At 36.9% G+C, this 20245-nt stretch overlaps 1 protein-coding gene across 1 annotated transcript; it reads left to right on the top strand.

Moving 5' to 3' along the window:
• Positions 1-18850: 18850 nt before the first annotated feature.
• On the top strand, positions 18851-19807 carry LOC103598031 (putative olfactory receptor 2W6). Its single transcript, XM_008581941.1, has one exon. It carries the CDS (start codon positions 18851-18853, stop codon positions 19805-19807), a length of 957 nt encoding a protein of 318 aa, XP_008580163.1.
• Positions 19808-20245: the final 438 nt, after the last annotated feature.

Raw genomic sequence — 20245 nt, 5'->3', positions numbered from 1 at the left:
AAGTTGTGTGTGGGTGGAGTTAGTGCACATGTATCTTTTTAGTTAATTTCTTTTGTGTGTTCTTCAGTTTGTGAAGCAGAACTGGCCAGGAGAGCTCACGTAGGAAAACAGAGCATGTTTATTCTGCTGGCAGCTGCTCAGGTTCAGTTTTTCTTTGGACTTTGCAGTAGCAGTTGAGTTTCTGAGTTTGTCTGTGGACTGTTTGGCTCACAGTGTAGTGTGTACTGAATAAAGACTACTCTTTCTTCAACCAAGGCTCCGAAGACCTTTTGGCCAGTTACCTAGCTCATATACCTGCGTGTGAAGGGTTTGCAAATGGGCTCGAGGGGTCTGTGAGCTTCAGACCCTAGCCCTAGTTCGACAATCTTTCTCATCTGACTACAAGAAACGTGGCTCCTCGATATATTTACTTATTTACTTGATCCTCTGTGTGTAATAAAATCTCCCTACCATGCTGGCCATCTCATTTGAGTCCTGACATCTTCACACATGTTGAGTACTTGGTGTGAGCACTGAACACTCCTCCCCTACTCTGGAACTTCTTATGAATGAAGGCATGTAATATGCAAACTATTCTGTCTGGATTGTTCAACTGAGCATAATGTTTTTGAAATTCATCTACATTATTGCATGTATCAATAGTTTTTTTTTTTCTTTTTTACTGCCAAATAGGATTTCATTGTATCAATGCACCATAATTTGTTTATTCATTCTCTTGCAGATAAATATTTTTATTATTTCTTCTTTGAGTTATTATTAATGGGACTGCTGTGAATATTCTTGTACAACCCTATTGTGGACATGTGTTTTCCTCTCTATAGAGTAAATATCAAGGTATATAATCCTATATAAGAATCTTCCAAATAATTTTCCCAAGTGGATGTACCATGTTACAGTTACATCAACTGTGACTGGAGAGTTCTGGCTGCTTCATACTCTTGCCAACATTTGGTGTTTTCAGTCTTTTCAATTTTGTCCAGTCTAGTGCATATACGTAGATACATCTCATTATGGTTTTAACATGCATTCCCCTGTTGCTAATGATGATAAGCCCTATTTTATATGTTTACCTCCCATATATTTTCTTTGTGTTTTAGTCTTTTGCTCATTTGAAAAAATAGGATTGTTTGTCTTTTGATAATTGATTTGTAAGAGTAATTTTATATATATTCTGGATACATCCTTTTTTTTTTTTGTCAGATGTACAATTTATGAATATTTTCTCCCAGTTTGTGGCTTGTCTACTGTGAGGAAAATAGAGTAGTTTAGACAGGCCCCTTCACCTCAGGTCCGATGGGGAGTGGTGCAACACATTCTTTGTAAACAAGTTGTGTGTGGGTGGAGTTAGTGTGCATGTGCACCCATGTATCTTCTTAGTTTGTTGCTATTCTGGTGTGTTCTTTAGAGTTTGTGAAGCAGTGCTGGAGGGCAGAGCTCGAGTCTAAAAATAGAGCATGTTTGCTTTGCTGGCAGCTGCTCAGTTTTTTCTTTGGACTTTGCTGGTAGCAGTTGAGTTTCTGAGTTTCTCTTTGGACTGCCTAGCTCTGAGACATGTGTGTGCTGAATAAAGACTACTCTTTCTTCACCTATGGCTCCAAGGACCATTTTTCTGATTACCTAGCTTGTAGACCTGCATGTGAAGGGTTTGTGACCCAGTCTGGACAATGGGCTTGAGGGATCTGTGAGCTCCAGACCCAGCCCTGGCTCTACATCTACTTATTTTCCTACCAGTATCTTTTGAAGAGCAGAAAATTTTAATTCTCATTAGATTTATTATGGCTATCCACTACCTTCACACTTCAGATGCTTGGTACCTGACATCACGAGACATCCTCACATTCTGGCTCTGCCCCTTATGTCATGATGCTGGTACGTCAGCAGAGTCAGAAGTCAGAGTGAAACCAGAGGAGAGGGTCTGGGGAGGCCTGATAACCAACATCAATCCATCCCATCCTCCATCAGGTTTTGACTCTGCCACAGGAATGAATTCAAGAGCAGAGTTGGAATAGAAAGTGAACACAGGTTTAATGTAAAGAATAGAAAAATACAAACTTCACAGGGAAAGTGTGGGCTGGCTCTAGTGTGTCAGCGGCAGCCATGGCAAGTTTAATATAAAATTAAGAAATACACACTTTTCAAACAGCAGCCTGCTAAAGGCAGGTTTAACACAAAAAGTAAGAAATATACACCTCACAGGCAAAGTGCAGGCTGGCTCCAGAGAGTGAGCAACAGCCCTGCCTTCTTTCTGGACTCTACTTTTATAGTTTTGCTATCTATACATACTCATGCTATCTAATGAATACTCAACTAAGGGGTTGGTTCCTAGTTACGTAAGAAGTTATGTAACATAGCCTTGCATATGCTCAGTTGGTCTCTTTGGAGCTTACTCATTGATCAAATTCCACTGTATACACTTAAAATATGCCAGGTGCTCTCTACCAGCTCCAGTGGAAGGTCATTTATAGGATAAACTCTTTTCTACTGAGCATGCTCAGCCACTGGAATTACATAAATTTGCCTCCTGCTGTCTCAATCTCCACCTGTTGGTGCGGAAAATAAGTGCAACAAGCCACAGTAGCTCAGGACTCAAAGGAGGGGATTAAGTCCTAGGGGAGTGTTTCAAGACCAAGGGGAGTGGCCTGAAACCCAACCCCAAGTAAACTGAGCTCCTCCTATCTCAAGAGTACACATGGTCCCCAACTTACAATAGTTTAACTTAAATTTTCAACTTTACAGTGGTGTATATAAAAGCTATATACATTCAGTAGGAACTGTACTTTGAATTTTGAATTCTGATCTTTTCCCAGGGATAGCAATATGCAGTAGGATACTCTCTCACAATGCTGGGTAGGGCAGTGAGCTGCAGCTCTCAGTCAACCATGTGGTCATGAAGGCACACAACCCATACTCTACAGTGTACAGTGTTGCCAAATGATTTTGCCCAAATGTAGGCTAATGTAAGTGTTCTGAGCACATTTAAGGTAGGCTAGGTGAGCTATGATGTTCAATAGGTTAGGCGTATTACATTTTCAAGTTACAATATTTTCAATTTATGTTGGATTTATCAGAATGTAACCCCATCATAAGTTGTGGAGCATCTGTATTACTTATAAGCCGTTTCTGCACCAGGAGGGCTAACAATAACTTACCTATATACAGAAATAACTGTGAACCACATAACCATATCTCCAATATAACTTTCTCTTAGCCAGGTGATAAAAATTCTCACAACCACTTTATTATCAATCAATGTGAGAATTGTGACAGAGGGAAGTCAGAGTAGAAAAGAGAGTGGCCTAATGAATTAAGGACAAAATATCTTTATACAAATTTTATGAAAATGTATGTTTATGTGAACACATTGCTAGGATACTTCTCAAGATCTTGGAAGGGGCCTACGCAAGTGATAGGCTATGAAATTAAGCTAGATTAGTTTCATGGTAAATGCACCTGTGACATAGCCTATGAAGCCACCTACACCAGCAAAATCTGTGCTGTGTATTACAAACTTAGCTCAAATCTAGATCATGAATTCTGCTTCCAGGCAAAATAGAATAGCTTTTGGAAGTCTAATCATCCTTAAAGGACTAGAAAAGCCATAATAAGTATAGAAAAAAAAATCGTTTGTGTAAAATATCACAGAGTTACTGAAACAGCAAAGACCAAAAATGTTAATGTTCCGTGGAGTAAAGAATTGTGAAGTTGAGCTGAAGTTGCTTTTTCCTTAGGGGATTTGCTGATTCCAGATGCAGGCAAGAAGTTGATAATTTTTATCCTCAGCTGGTAAAAGCATCACTAATAGAGAATAAAGGGGGGGGGGGAGATTTGTTATTCTTGTAGAGCTAAAATGACAAAAATGAATTTAAGGGCCTGATACAAGAAGTTTTCTCCTTAGGTATTTGACAAACCTTTAAATTAAGTAGGGAGGTAAATGTAAAAATCTATGTGAAAAACTTCTGAAAAAAACAGCTGAATTTTCAATGTTTTTATGGTACTGAAGAGTTAAAGTTTAGAGTTCACAATTTACCCAGAGGATGAACCTTGGTAAATATACTAGTCTTGGTTGAAAGACCTCAAGGCCATACCACAAGAAACGGGTATAGTAAGACATAGACCACATCTTTCCAATATGGCAACCCAGTCTTGACCCAGCTCAGGCCCTGTCTGAATGAAGGTGCTCAACATCCCACTTTGCCAAGCAAAAAAAAAGCTAACATTCCAGAATCAGGAAAAATGACCACAGATTAGATTTATGGACTCCGAGGGCCCACATAAAATGAATTTAGATGAAAGAATACATAGCATTTGAGTGCCATAAATCTTCACACTTAATGGTTGTCCACGTACTCAGAGTCTTCTTCCTGGGAGAATTTCAGAGCATAATGCTTCCATTAAAGACTTGAAAGATACATTGGATGCCAGTTATATTATCTGTTTGACTTGTGCATAAGATAAATGAGTCTGGTGAGTGAAATGGATTGTTATAAGCTCAATCAGCTGGCAATTTTAATTGCAATATATCTTAAAGTTGTGGTCTTCTTACCGCAAGAATTAATCCAGCTTCTGGTTTCCGGAATGTACTTATTGATGTGACTATTCCTTTTAAAATTCATTTCAATGAGTATATAACACCAAAAGATGAGAAACAAAGTACACCTTTACCAATTTCCCTCAGGGCTATATCAATTTTCAAGCCCCATGCCATAATCTAGATTACATTATCCTTGATTGTCTTAGCATCTACCCAGACTTCATGGTGACTCACTATACTGATAACACTATGCTGGACCTATTGGGCTGCAGACAGCAAATTTCTTAGATATCTTGGTAAGACAATATGGTCTTATAAATGGTGAGAGACTATTTGCATGAAGATTGAGGGGAGTGTCACCACAATAAAATTTCTGGAAGTCCTGTGATCTAGAGCATATAAGGATATCTCCTCCAAAGCAAAAGGCAAGGTGCTGCATCTTGTACCCTACCTCTGAGAATGAAATTCTGTAATAAGTGTGGTAGTAAAAATAATGACCCCTAAAGATGTCTACACCTTAACCCCCAGAACCTGTGACTATATTACATTACATGGTAAAAAGGACTTTGTAGATGTGATTAAGAGCAAAAACTAAACTAAACTAAAATTAAAATTAAAAAATAAAAAAGATCTTGAGATAGGGAGACCATCCTGGATTATCTGGGTGAGCCCAGTGTAATCACAAGTCTCCTTATAAGAACGAATAGGAAGGTCAGAGTCAGAGAGAGAGACTAGAAGATATTACACTGCTGGCTTTAAAGATGAAAGATGGGACCATGAGCCAAGGAATGCAGGTGGCCTCCAGAAGCTAGAAAAGGCAAGGAAACATTCTTTCCTAGAGCCTCCAGAAAGAATGCAGCCCTGATGACTGAGTTCAGCTCCAGGCCAAAATCCTATGTGTGATCTTTCAGGCCCGACCATGGGCAATCACAAATGGTTGGCCCTGCAGGCCTCATGGCAGAAAGCTGCCTTCCCACACCTGACTTGCTGCACAGCTCATATATTGCAGAGGGAGTTGCAGTCCCCATCCTCCCTCTGCCTGCCACACTCATGTACATATTTGCATTCTCAGCCTATTTTGAGGCCTGCTATTGGGAGTAGAGACTTGGCTTAGGCACTTTTCTCTACTCTGACTCAGTAGTTTTCTACTCCTTGCCTTTCCCTCTTATCATCCCCCTGGTTCTCTGGAGACTTTTGAACAGGGCTCTCTGCCAATGAGATGATTTCTCTCATCTGCACTTATCCATCTGAACTTTGCCTCCTGCTGTTTCTTTGGGGAAAATGAAACATTGTAAAACTCTATTTTTGCCTCTTGTTTACACTGTCTCAGTTAGTGAAGAAAGCCTTGGTTGTTACTTTCAGCCTGGCTTGTTGTCCCTAATTGACCACCTTGATACCTGGCAGCTTGTCACTGACACTTTGATTTTAGCCCACCAAATTGAATTTTGGACTTCTGATCTCCAGAACTGTAAGATAATAAATGTACATTGTTTTAAGCCATTAAGTTTGTAGCAATTTGTTAAAGCTGTCATGAGCTCATTTCCATTTTGGAGGAAAAAAACTATTTTTAAGTGTATTGTTTTTATCTATTTACAAATCAGCTCATGAGACTGTGAGCTCTGTGTGTAGCTCAAGAGAATGCTCTTGAACTCATTCATCTATAGGCAAGCAATTTGGGCTCTCAGCCCACACGACCAAGAAAATCCAGAGATGCTTGATGTGCCTGAAACAGACTGGAATACTATAGGACCCTGTGCAAGCCCTGATAGACAAATCTTAGCAGAGACCACCAGAGTTTTGCTGTAAAGCTGTGCCTTCTTTACCAAGAAATGAAGAAAATGGGAGGGAAGAGCAACTTAAAATATTGCTTTAAAAAAGATACTTTACATTCTTAATTGTCTTAAAAATATGTAATTTTAAGAAATATGTAATTTTAATTGTCTTTAGATATATGTATGTAGATCTACACACATATCTTTGCTTTGCATTTAAATATAATGCTCTTTAAGTAAATTGCTCTGAATGTATTTTGTTGATTTTTTTTTTAAGTTTTTTATTTTGAAATAATTTTAAACTTACAACAAAGTTGGGGAAAAAATTCAGAGAGTTCCTGTATACTCTTCAACTACTTTCAACTAATGTTGACATTTTGCATAATCATAGTACAATTATCAAAGCACAGGAAATTAACATTTAAAAAATAGCATTAAAGTTTGCAAACTGTCCCACTAATGTCCTTTCACTGTTCCAGGATCTAATCCAGGGTCCCACGTTGCATTTAGTTGCTGCATCTCCTTCGTCTCCCCTAACCCGAGACAGTTCCTCATTCTTTTTTTGTCCTTCATGACCTTGACAATTTTGAATACTGGTCAATTATTTTGTAGAAGTGTCCTCAATTTGGATTTTTCTGATGTTTTCTTATGGTATAGATTAAGGTTATGCATTTTGGGGAAGAATCTCACAGAAGTGATGACGTGCTGCTCTTAGTGCCTCATATCAAGAGGCGAATGATGTTTCATTTTATTACTCTTAGCAAATGCAGGTTAGAAATATATGTCTGTATACCTAACGTATACATTTCTATTTCTCTATCTCTGTCTGTGTGTTTACACAGCTTATACTGATGCCTCCAATTCCAATCCAAATACCACAGGGTTCATTCTAGCCTCCCTCCTTTCCTTATTATACCTTTTTTGTCTGACATTGGGAAGGCTGGCTCTCATTATCCATAATATGTTTATTTATTTGCTCAATATTAATACAAATAGTTTCAGAATTGCTAATTCATACTCTGGGGAATAATAATTTTACTAACTAGAGGACAATATTTCCATATAGTACTTTTTGTCTCTACTCTTAGAATAGTCTGTCTTTAGTGTAATAGTCAAAGTATTCTTTTCCCAAAATTAATTAGGTTAGTTTTTTTCCTTCCTTTCCCTCTCCAAGTTGGTTATGTTGCTCATTTTTAATAGAGGTGGGTTCATCTATTACTGCTTGTATTTCTTTTGGGTACCTCCCATTCTGGTTGACTTTAATTACTTATTTAAATTTTGAATATGAGAAGCATTGTTATGGTTATAAGAGTAAGATGTGGTATAAATACACAATGGAATATTATTCAGCTATTAAAAAGATGAAATCCTGTCATTTGCTGCAATGTGGAGACCATCATGTTACATGAAGTAAGCCAGGCTCAGAAAGACAAATACTGCATGATCTCACTTATATGTGGAAAATGGTTCTCATAGAAGTAGAGAGCAGAATAATAGTTACCAGAGGCTGGAAAGAGAAGGGGATGGGAAGGGGAGGAGAAGAGGTGAATTAACAGGTACAAAGCTACAGGTAGATAGAAAAAATAAGTTCTGATGTTCTAAGCTGAATATAGCTAATAATATTATATTGTGTATTTCAAAATAGCTAGAAAAGAAGATCTTGACCATCATCACCACAAAGAAAAGAAAAATGATTAGGTGATGGATATGCTCTCTAAGTGAATTGTTGTACGATGTATGTATGTATTGAAACAACACACTGTACTCCACAAATATGTACAATTAAAAATAAATAAAGTTTTTAAACCATTATATAGTCGGCCCTCCCTCTCTGTGGGTTCCGTATCGACGGACTCAACCAAGTACAAATTGAGAATTTTTTTTTAATTACATCTATACTGAACATGTACAGACTTTTTTTTTTCTTACCTTGTATTGTTCCCTAAACAATACAGTATAACAACTCCCTACATGGCATTTACACTGTGTTAGGCATTATAAGTAATCTAGAGACGATTTAAAGTATATGGGAGGATGTATATCAGTTACATGCAAATACTATGTCATTCTATAACAGGGACTTGAGCATCCTCAGATTTTGTTATCTGAGGGAGATCCTAAAACCAGTCCCCCAGGGATACCGAGAGGTGACTGTACTTAGAAAAGGGTCGGTCTCCCCTCAGCCTTGCCACCCATCTTCCATTCTCTCATTTTTTACACACTATTCCACATTCCTCCCCTGCAAGTAACTAATCTCATCAGTTTCTGGTTTATCATATCTGTATTACTTTTTGCATAAAAAAGCAGATATGTGGATATTTTATTATACCCCTTCTTTCTTATATGAAAGGTAGTGTATAACACTCTTTGCACTTTGCTTGTTCTCATTTAACAATGTAACTTAGAAATCACCCTATATTAGTTCATACAGATCATTCTTATTTTTTTAAGTTTCTTAAAAAAATTTATTTTAAAAAATTATAGATTTACAGAGAGTTGCAACATAATAATACCAAGAGGTCTTGTTTACCCTTCACCCAGTCTCCCCAATGAAGCATCTTACATAACTACAGTACAATATCAAACCCAGAAAATTGACATTTGCACAATCCATAGATCTTACTCAGATTTCACCAGTTTTACAATCACTTGTGTGTGTGTGTGGTTTTATGTAATTTTGTCATGTGTAGATTGTGTAACCACAGCCCCAGTCAAGATACACAATTGTACCATCACCACAAATATTCCTCTTGTTACCCTTCTATAGTTACACCTATCTTTTTCCCCTCTTGATGCTGCATCCCTAATTCCTGGCAGCCATTCATCTGCTCACAATCTCCATAAGTTTGTCATTTTGAGAAGGTTTATAAATAGAATTATACAGTATATAAATTTTGAAAGGTCAATTTTGAAATTGACTTTTTCTGCTCAGCTTAATTCCTTTGACATCCATATAAGCTGTTATATGTATCAATCATTTGTTCCTTTTTATTGTCAGGTAGTATTTCATGATTCGCATGTGGCACAGTTTGTTTAACCGCTTACTTGCTAAAGGACATTTAGGTTGTTTCTGTGTTTGGGTATTACAATTAAGACTACTATAAACAATAATATCTAGATTTTTGTGTAAGCGTAAGTTTTCATTACTCTGGGATAAATGTTGAGAGATGTGATTGCTGGGTTACATGGTAAGCGTATGTTTAATTTTTATGAAGCTATTTTCCAGAATGGTTGTACTATTTACATTTCTACCAACAACGTATGAGAGATCCTTCCTCTGCATTCTTTTTAGCATTTGGTGTTTTAAGTATTTTTTATTTTAACTCTTCTGTTAAGTATGTACTGATATCTCATTGTGATTTTAATTTGCGATTCCCTACTGGCTAATGATGTTGAACATATTTTTACATGCTTAACCTCTGGGGTAAATATCACTTTATGTCTTCTGCCCATTCTCTTACTGGAATGTGTATTCTAGTTACAAGTCTTTTGTCAGATATATGGTCTGCAAATATTTCCTCTCAGTCTATAGCTGGACTTTTATGCTCTTAACAGGGCCTTTCACAGAGCAAATGTTTTCAATTTTAATGAGATCAATTGATTTTTTCCCTTTTATGGATCATGCTTTTGATATCATGTCAAGATAGAGATTATGAAGTTTTTTTCTGTTTGTTTTTAGCATTTACTGAGATACTTGAACATGTTTATTGATGCTTTTTGTTGGTTTTGGAAAATTCTTAGCCACTATCTGTTCAAATTTTGCTTCTGCCCCATTTTTTTCTCACTTCTTCTGGTAATCTAATTATTTGTGTCTTTTAAAAATTATTTGCAATGATTTGTGGATGACCTATATATCATTATGTTCATAATTTGTTTCCATTCTTTTTCTTTCTTGTTGTCAGTTTTTTTCTGCTTATTTGTCTCCAGTCACTATTCCTTTATTATGATGTTAAACACAGACTGAGTTTTATCAGCACCGCACTCTCCTGAGACACAGACTGAGTTTTAAATTTGTCATTTTACTTTTTATTTTCAGGATGTATATTTTATTCTTTTTATATATTTTAATTATCTGGTGGAATTCCCATGAGTTCATCTGTTCTTTTCTATATTTTCTTCTAACAAATTAATCATGGTTATGTTCAAATACTTGTTTGCTAACTTCAAAATCTAGATTCTCTAAAGATCTACTTCTATAGCCTTTAAAAAAAACACTTGATTAAATGGTCCCTGTGCTTCTTCTCATTTTTAGTAATTTCATATTATATACTAGACTTTGTGTAAATGGACAATAGAGGTACTAGATAGTGTTATGTTCCACCAAAGGGTTTCTTCTTTAGGGAGCTCAGGTAAGGGGCTGCTTCTTCTCCCACTTCACTGTCCCCTCTATTCCCATGTTCCTTCACATGCCAACCACAATAAGCATTTTGATTCTTTCATCTTGCTAAATTCTTCTCAATTTTCCTTTCTTCTCTCTCTTTATATACCTTTTGCTCTCTTAATCAAGAATTAACCCCCCAATAATCCACCTCTCTAAGTTTTCTTTAAAATAAACTAAAATCTAAAATAGAGTGAAATAAGTGCTAAAAGAGACCTGCATTAAGAGCTCGTGGGACCCACATGTAAGAATAGCCATAAATATGACAGGGAGGAATAAGGGTATTTTCCTGGGAGAATATTTCAACTGGGCCTTGATTATTTAATATTGTTTTTATAAAATAAACATTCTCATCTGAGAGAACATCATAAGCAAGGAGATATAGTTTGGAGAGATCATGATTGTCAGTGATCTACCATATGTCAGAGACAATGCTACATATTTAATGTTTCTTACTTTATTTAACTTTTACAACAACCCTTCAGAGTAATTTTTCTCCCCAGTGATAGTAAATGAGACTTTCTAATTTTTAAGCCTGAAGTGATTGTTTCTGAGCTAGAGTTTGAGCCATACTATCTCCTAAGGCTATTTATTCTCTTTTCCCTTTATTCCAAATTATTTTCCAGAGATGATTCAATTTTTCATCATTTATGGAAAATTGTCAGTAGTTTAATGCATTTGGAGCATAAAATGAACAGGAGCTTCTTAAATAGAGCTGGAAATATAAGTTGATCCAGAACCAACATTGTTATTCAAGAATATACATGTGTTTCTCTGGGAAATAAGGGCAACTTCAGGACTTCGAGTACATGCGTGATAACACCTATATTTTAGAAAGGCTCCTTTTGTAGCTAAGTGAAAGATTTGAAGTAGTGAGACACTAGAGATTAACAGATGAACAAGCTCTTGTAACAAATCAGACTAGAGTTAATGAGGTGCTGGGCTAGGACAAGAGAAGTGCAAATGAAAAAGAAGTCAGAGGTATGAAAGACAGATGTCATAAGTAGACTTAGAAACTTATTAAATGTGAGTATGCACGGAAAGAAAAGACTCAAGAAAACTGGTGTTTTGAGACTTGATAACTGAACAAATCACAAAGAGACGAAAATAAGAAAAGCGGGTTTGGGAAATAAAGTTCAAAGAAATGATGGTCATTTTGAGATAAGAGGTGCCCTGGGTTCAGTTTTCAGGACACACCTCTGGGTTTCAGGCCATGCCCCAAGGCCTCAGGCCCCTCCCCTAGAGGAGAGTTACTGTTGCTTGTTGGGCCTATTTTTGGCACCAACACCAGGGAGATTGAGAGCACAAGGAGCCAACTCACACAAATCCAGTAGCTGAGCATGCTCAGTAAAAGGAATTTATACCTGCTTATATGACCCAGTGACCAAGCATGCTCAGTGGAAGGGAGTTTATCCTTGGAATGACCTTCCACTAGAGGTACTAAAGAGCACCAAATATTCTTGAATATGTTCAGTGCATATGATAGGATTTGACCAATGAACATGTTCCAAAAGAGACCAACTGAGCATGTGCAAGACTATGTTACATAACAGGGAACCACCCCTTTAACTGAATATTCATTAGATAGTGAAACTGTAAAAGCCGAATCCCAGCAGAAAACGGGGTTGTTGCTCACTTTCCTCGGGCCAACCCACACTTCGCTGGCTGAGGTGTGTATGCCTTACTTTTGTATTAAGCTTACTTTTGGCAGGTGGCTGCTCACTCTCTTGAGCCAGCCTGAACTCTGTACTAAACTTTAAGTGTGTGTTTCTTACTTTTGTGTTAAACTTGTCATGGGCCCTGCTCAGTCTCTGGAGCTATACCACATTGCCTCTGTGAAATCTGTGTCTCTTTTTGTCATATTAACCCTGCTCTCACCTTTTACTCTGCTCTTGAATTTCTTCCTGTAGAAGAGTCAAGAGCTGGTAAGAGAAGGGGGTGGATGGAGGCTGACTATCAGGCCTTCTGGACCCTTCCTCTGGCATCAATTTGTGATAAAAGTATAATAAATAATTTGTTCTTCAGTTCCACAAATGCTACAGTGATAATCATTAGATTGAATTGTAATAAAAGATCATTTGTTTAAATGTAATTGCATTTGATGGAAAAGATGACTGATGCAGACTTCATTTCTTTTTCTGAAGACACTATATGATGTCATATTATGATATATTAAATCATATTGTAACATGCTAGGAAGTATTTCTTGCAATCATGTATAACCCTAGGATTGTATTATTTTATTTCACAGAAAATAGGCTTCCACAGCTATAGTATTTCTATCAGTTACAAGTTTAAATGTATTTGTGACGGGTTAGGAGTGATGATGAGCCAAGTGTGAGAAAAAGGACTAGAAGCGAAGAGACAAAAATAAATTTAAAGATTGCTGCTGAATTTTCTTCTTTGGTTAACAGCTTCACATCCTTCATTAACTGCCTCATGAGGACCTCATCACCTTCATTTCTCAGAGGGAATCATTATCTCAGACATGAAATTCTTGAGAGCATCAAATTCTCTAGGTATTTCTCCTTAGTTTCCATGAGAAAATACTAGGCTAATAGTTGGTAGTACAAGCTAATAACTGAATCTAAGTGTAAGGAGCAACTCTCAGGAGAACAATTCATCTTATTGTGCCAAGAAGTTTGCTGCAATACAGAATTAATATTGACTAGTGTTGACTGCCCATCTGCATGTTTCAATATTTCTGTTGACAGAAAAAATCATTATATGCCATTTGTTTGTAATATAATGGAGATAATAATATTAGCATTGTTTCTAACTAATATATTCCATCCCTACTAGTATAATTAGTAGTATTAAGATTATATTATTAACTTTAGTAATGTTTATGTTTAAAAGATAATATTTGACATAGTAATGACCAGATATTTTCTGTTTCTACTTGACAAAAGTACCTGAAAATGGTTTCTGAAGTTAGTAGTCCGCCATCCCTACTAGTATAATTAGTAGTATTAAGATTATATTATTAACTTTAGTAATGTTTATGCTTAAAAGATAATATTTGACATAGTAATGACCAGATATTTTCTGTTTCTACTTGACAAAAGTACCTGAAAATGGTTTCTGTAGTAGTCCATACAATATTATTATTAACGATTATTATTATTAACATTTAAATAATATTTTAAAGGTACAAAGCACATTTATATGTGGTAGCTCATATGTATAAATTAAAATCTCTAGCTACAGAGGTGAAATGTAAAATTTATCCCCCTAGAGGTCTTTCACATCTAAATGCAGAATATATGCTTTTGAGATGCAGTTGTTTATCATTTACCTTATGACTGCAACAGATAGTAAAGTGATCTGAAACAGCACATGCATACTGTTATTATCTTTTTGTAAAACCAAAACCTGACATAGCTGAAGTCATTTGTCAGATGGATAGTAACTTTCTTGAGATAATTTTGATAATTTAGACCAAATTAGGCAAATTGGAATAAAATTATTTTAATATTTTTTGGCCATTTTTTGTTTTGTAATTAATTTTAAATGTCAAAATTAACCTTTTTCTTTTTTAAATTTACTCTTCTTCTCTCTATATATCTATCTTAAATAGAAAATATTAAAATTAAGCTTTATTATTATGGATCTTTAAATTGCATGGAAAATTATCTTAAGTAAACAAAATGGTAAAGACAATAGCATTTCTCTGCACTGCATGCACTAAGCAAGTTGTAAAGGATTTGTATCACAAAAGGAAACCAGGGAGCACATGTATCCTGGTATATCTTTTGTTTGACTCCAGGTTTCATAGTGAACTGAGTGTGAGGTGGCCACTTTCTGTGCCTTGATGCTTATTACTAACTACTGGTCTTGATGATGAAAATAGACTTTTATGTTGATTTGGTGCTCTTTCTGTCTCTCTCTTAGGTGAATCTGCTGTGTGTGTGTGCGCGCGCGCGCGTTGAGGTGAGTGATATTTCCTCCGAGACCATACACTCTCCCAACACTTGTTAGAGATATTAGTTACGGCAGAAAAAGAAGTATCCAATCCTATATCAACTCGGAAACCCACAAGGAGTTCTTCTTTCTCAAACTCAGTCCTTTCTTCTTTAAGTGTTCCTCGTGCTGACTGCACATCAGCGATAACCCCAGCTTCCCTCATGTGCTCTTTCTCTGGCTCCTTCTGTGGGGCTGGCAGGTGGGGTATGTGGATGTATCTCATAGTTATGCCCCCGGTGGTATAACTGTTGTGTGCACATCAACCTCTCCTCATCCACCCACATTCAGCCCTTTTTGGTCCTGTCGCCCCTTTATCTTTTTCTCTTTCGCATAGATTTCCTAAATATCATCTTTCTCTTCTCCTTGTCTGCACTCTGATTATCCCACTTGGACTTCGTTTCTTTATTTTTTTATTTTAATTTTTTTTCTTTTTATTCCTTCCCACTTGGACTTCTAAGTGAAGTCCCAAGAAAGAGAAGGTACTGTGAATATGGCATTTCTGGGGTTGCAGTCAAATTTGGTAAGTTAATGATCCTGTGAAGGAAGAAATGTGACCTAGGTCTCTAAACTACCTGATGATCTTTTATATAACCTTAGGCAATGGCCAGACCATGGACAATTTAATTTATTATGCCAATACTCCACAATCTTAACATCTATGCCCTTTATTTACATAGTCTTGATCGAATTTTAAAGATTTTGGTTAAAATCACTTATTCTGTGAGAAAACTAGAGAAAAACTTTTTAGCTCATTAATGGAGTTCTTACCAAGAAATGAATTTAGAAAGTAGTAGAATCTACTGAATTGGAAAATCTTAAGAATAGAAGTACTAATTATAGTTCTGCATCACATGAGAGTATATTGAATATTGAACTCACAGTAATTGTGAGTGTTTGACTGTTGATATTGACACCGGGACTTTGAACTCAAACATGGAAAGTCAATAGAAGAAACATAACACGTTCGTCTGGGTTTTCTATGGTTTCACATTTACTTCATATTCCATTTGGCTCAGAATAAGCAGCTTGTCTAGCTATGATGTGCCCACACCTTTCTTAACCCTGGGACTTGATGATTCATTACTCTAAACAATCTAAGCAGTAAATCCCCATTCTGGTTCTTTGTAAGCTAATTAGATAATAGTTGATATTGGAGCATGGTTCAATATTTTTAAAATCTCATGAAATTTAAATTACCTGGTCAAGGATCCAGAAGTCACAGAGGATGTACAAGTTTGTCTTGTTTTCTGTAACAATGGAATCACATTGAAATGCTAGAAGTGAAACATTGCATCACTATAATTAAATGATTAATGTGTGTGGCTTTTGTGAGGAAACTGTCATGTCACAGTGTTTAGAAGGCAGTCTATTTGGTCCAAATAAGGAGAGTCACACTCACATATCATTTAAAGTGATATTCTTGGCAAACATAGGACTTAACAGTTAGTTATTTATAGCCCAGAAATGTAGAAATTCAGTCCTCCCAAAGGGAAAGCATGGTAAAGAAGAATAGAGATTGAATTGATGTGACAATATGAACAGAAAGGCAGAAAATGAATGGATGGTTTAACCACCAGAACAACTTTGAATCAGGATGAAAAATTCATGAAGGTAATCTTGCTTGCATAATTTCACACTTCGTGGGTACTCTGGCTGATTTAAGAAACAAGAAACAAAAGAAGAAAATAACTTGTGTTTGTATTCTCCTTCATGGCTGGTAAATGTTCATATACACACACAGAAGTCATAGAGAAATTTCTGAGTATGGTAACCCTGGAATGAGACAGTCACTGTCAATCACAATTGCCCTGTGCTTCCTTCCTGCAGGGACAGTTGACGCCAGGCTGCAGCTCGTTCTGGCAGGCTTTCTATGCCCAACATACTCAGTGTTAACACATCCTGACAGGCAAATTTTAAGTGTATTTTTCATTTGCTGAGTAAAAGTGTGATTTGTTTGTCTACATCTTCACCTCTAATTCAGTTTACAAGCAATCAGACTCATTATATTAAACTTTGTGAAACAAAAGACATAAGTTGCAGTCTCAATTTTACAATTTATTTAGTTTCTTTCTGTGCAGATTTTGTATAATTACTGTGCTGCCTACCTGCAGTCAGAGTTATGACTGAGGGAGTAATCTTTTGAGTGGACCCTCAGGAAATCCAGGTGGTCCCATGTCCCAGCCCTGTGATCTGGTACAGGTTATTTCATCACTCTGTTGGCCTCAGTGGCTTAATCTGTAAAGTTGAATAATGAAACTGCTGACCTCATAGGGCTGCTTTGAAAATGAAGTAAACTAAATCAAACGGTTAAGCTCATAAGAGGTATGTAATATTAGTTATATTAATATTTAAATGACTTGTAATTGATAATTCTATATTTTATTTTATATTTTGAGATTTTAAAACAGAAATTTCAAAGACTAATGGAAAAAAGTATGTGTATTCTACCATTCAGAATTAATAGCTATTCTTTTACGGTCATACTTCCTTTCAGCTATTTTTAAAGAAATGGAACATTATAGATACTTTCTGGTATAGAGAAAGTTTCAGTCTTTGATCTAATTTTCTCACCGGAGACATCTACTATCACCAGTTTGATATCTAACACCCCTGTTAATTTGTATATACCTACATGTTCTTTTTTTTGGACAGGGGATCTGAACCCTTGACCTTGGTGTTATCAGCGCCATGCTCTAACCAAGGGACCTAACAGGCCAGCTCCTGGTCTTTCCTGACCATTATATAATATTGATTTCTTAAATTTCTATTTTATAAGAGGTGGAGGGAGAGCCCTTAATAACAATGCTGGCTTGATTATAAGTATTGGCCCTCAGTTATCAAATCAAAGGATTGTCTGTCCACTTAGATATTACTACATCCATCCATCACTACTGTAGAAGCTTGTTTCAGCCTCTGGAGTGATGACTTTAACAATCCCTTAATTTCCAGGAAATATCAATGTTTTAATGTACAAAATCTTAAAGCTGTTCTTGAGGACACACGCTACAAAATGATTTAATTATGGCAAAGCATTCTCAGAGCAGTGGACTTGAACCTTATTTTGTGCTTCAACGTACCTGAGATATTATACATTCCTTTTTAATAAGAGTCACAACCTTATTACTTTTTACTAACTGCTTAGGAAAATATTCAAAAATATTAGTTAGTGGGACTCTGCCTTTGTTTAATTTACATTTTACAGTACACTCACCCTAAGACATAAAACCACCACTAAATAATTGAAAGTGTGAAGTTCTGTAGGAGATACAAAATCCTTTCATTCTATGGGATCACAAGAGACAGATAAATAAACTAATCAGTGGGGCTTGGTGGAAATGAAGTTCTTTATGAGAATAAAATGTGAATAAGAGGAAGGGAAATGCTATTAAAAGAATATTGAATATTAGTTCCATTGGGACTGAGTTCTGGGAACTGCTTTATTTCTGTCTTTCTCATCTTCACAGGAAAGCATTTCCAACATCAGAAAAATCACCCAGTCCTGGGGTTAAAATACATCTTGGTGATATAAAACATAATTTTATCACAGAGGTTTAGGATAGGGGATATTGAGGTGATGATGTAAACTCATTATTATCTTGTCTGACACATGGATGTCAGGGTCATGCTGCAGTAAATAGAATGAATGGGATCAGAGATGGAGATATAAACAATAATGAGGTAATCATCTTCCTAAAAGTTTTCTCGATCACTGGTACCCTGTTGAATTTGGATAAGACTCTGGGATTCCCAGTATTGATGAGACAGCACTTAGAATGAGAGTCCACCTAACAGCAAATCTGGTTCTCCACTCCAGAGATACTCGGACAGGCCAATATTCCTACCTGTGGGTTAAATATGACTAGGAGAATTTGGTACTTCCTCATTAAAAAAAATAATTGAAAATTTTGAGTGTTCATTTCCTTGTAACATAATCACCCTTTGAAAGTAATTTTTTTATATCCTGCCAAATTGAAAAAAAGTGATGCAAACTGTTGGTAAGTAATCACAACCAGGAACCTGAAAAACTCCCTGATACTGTGCTCCTCAGACCAAATAATGACTTAATCAGTACCTATCAAAATTTTGGGTCAAACATCTTGCATTTCCAAGGAAGTTTCAATTCTACCATTTTACCAGTCATTCCATTTTGAGGGGGTATATCTACGTTCTTTACAGATACTCATCTTTCTCCCAGCAGGTAATATGTGGTCACAGGTGATGGCAAAAGACAATACAAGTTCTTTTGAAGGCTTCATCCTGGTGGGTTTCTCTGACCGTCCCCACCTAGAATTGATCCTCTTTGTGATTGTCCTCACCTTTTATCTGCTGACTCTTCTTGGCAACATGACCATCATCTTGCTCTCAGCTCTGGATTCCCGGCTGCACACACCAATGTATTTCTTTTTGGCTAACCTCTCATTCCTGGACATGTGTTTCACCACAGGCTCCATCCCTCAGATGCTCTACAACCTTTGGGGCCCAGATAAGACCATCAGCTACATGGGTTGTGCCATCCAGCTCTACTTTGTCCTGGCCCTAGGAGGAGTGGAGTGTGTCCTCCTGGCCGTCATGGCATATGACCGCTATGCTGCAGTTTGCAAGCCCTTGCACTACACCATCATCATGCACCCACGCCTTTGTGGGCAGCTGACTTCAGTGGCATGGTTGAGCGGCTTTGGCAATTCTCTCATAATGGCACCTCAGACATTGGTGCTACCCCGCTGTGGGCACAGGCGGGTGGATCACTTTCTCTGTGAGATGCCAGCACTAATTGGCATGGCCTGTGTAGATACTATGACTCTTGAGGCTCTGGCTTTTGCCTTGGCAATCTTTATCATCTTGGCACCACTCATCCTCATCCTCATCTCTTATGCTTACATTGCACGAGCAGTGCTCAGGATCAAGTCGGCTGCCGGGAGAAAGAAAGCCTTCAACACCTGTAGCTCCCACCTAATTGTTGTCTCTCTCTTCTATGGTACAATCATATACATGTATCTTCAGCCAGCGAACACTTATTCTCAGGATCAGGGCAAGTTCCTTACTCTTTTCTACACAATTGTCACTCCCAGTGTTAATCCCCTGATCTACACACTGAGAAACAAAGATGTTAAAGAGGCCATGAGGAAGGTGCTGGGGAAGGGAAGTGCAGCAGTACAGTAAGGAGCAATCAGATTTTGAGATTGTCTTTTGACCCATCTTCTACATATGTTGGTAGACTGAAGAGGCACTTAACGAGGTGGGGAATTCAATGATTTAGGTAGGCTGAGAAAATGTGAATTGACAATCACTTGTGCTCCTCTCAAGTTCCTCTAAGTCAAGCATTTATCCCCATGTCTCCACACCAGAATAAAACAGTGATCTATACTTGCAAAATACTAACCATGAACGTAGACACCAAGCATTTTTTGTTCCCATGCCAGTTTCTATCACAATGATTTATACTTGGCAGGTCTTCACAAATGTAAAAACAAAGATCTTAGAAATAGTGCAGAAGAAGCACTTATTTTTTCTAGGAAGTTTAAATGTGCTTTTATAGTGCCAAATGCATGAATGAGAGCCAAACTAAATTGTTCAATTATGTAGCTTTGGTACTTCCAA

Source organism: Galeopterus variegatus, unplaced genomic scaffold (genome assembly GCF_000696425.1).
Source record: "Galeopterus variegatus unplaced genomic scaffold, G_variegatus-3.0.2 Scaffold2491, whole genome shotgun sequence".
Lineage (NCBI taxonomy): Eukaryota > Metazoa > Chordata > Mammalia > Dermoptera > Cynocephalidae > Galeopterus > Galeopterus variegatus.
The sequence above is the reverse complement of the archived record's forward strand: the minus strand, read 5'-3'. Positions and strand labels throughout refer to the sequence as shown.

Excerpts from the sequence above, each read along its gene's own strand:
- LOC103598031 (XM_008581941.1), top strand. The coding sequence starts at position 18,851 with ATGTGGTCACAGGTGATGGCAAAAGACAATACAAGTTCTTTTGAAGGC.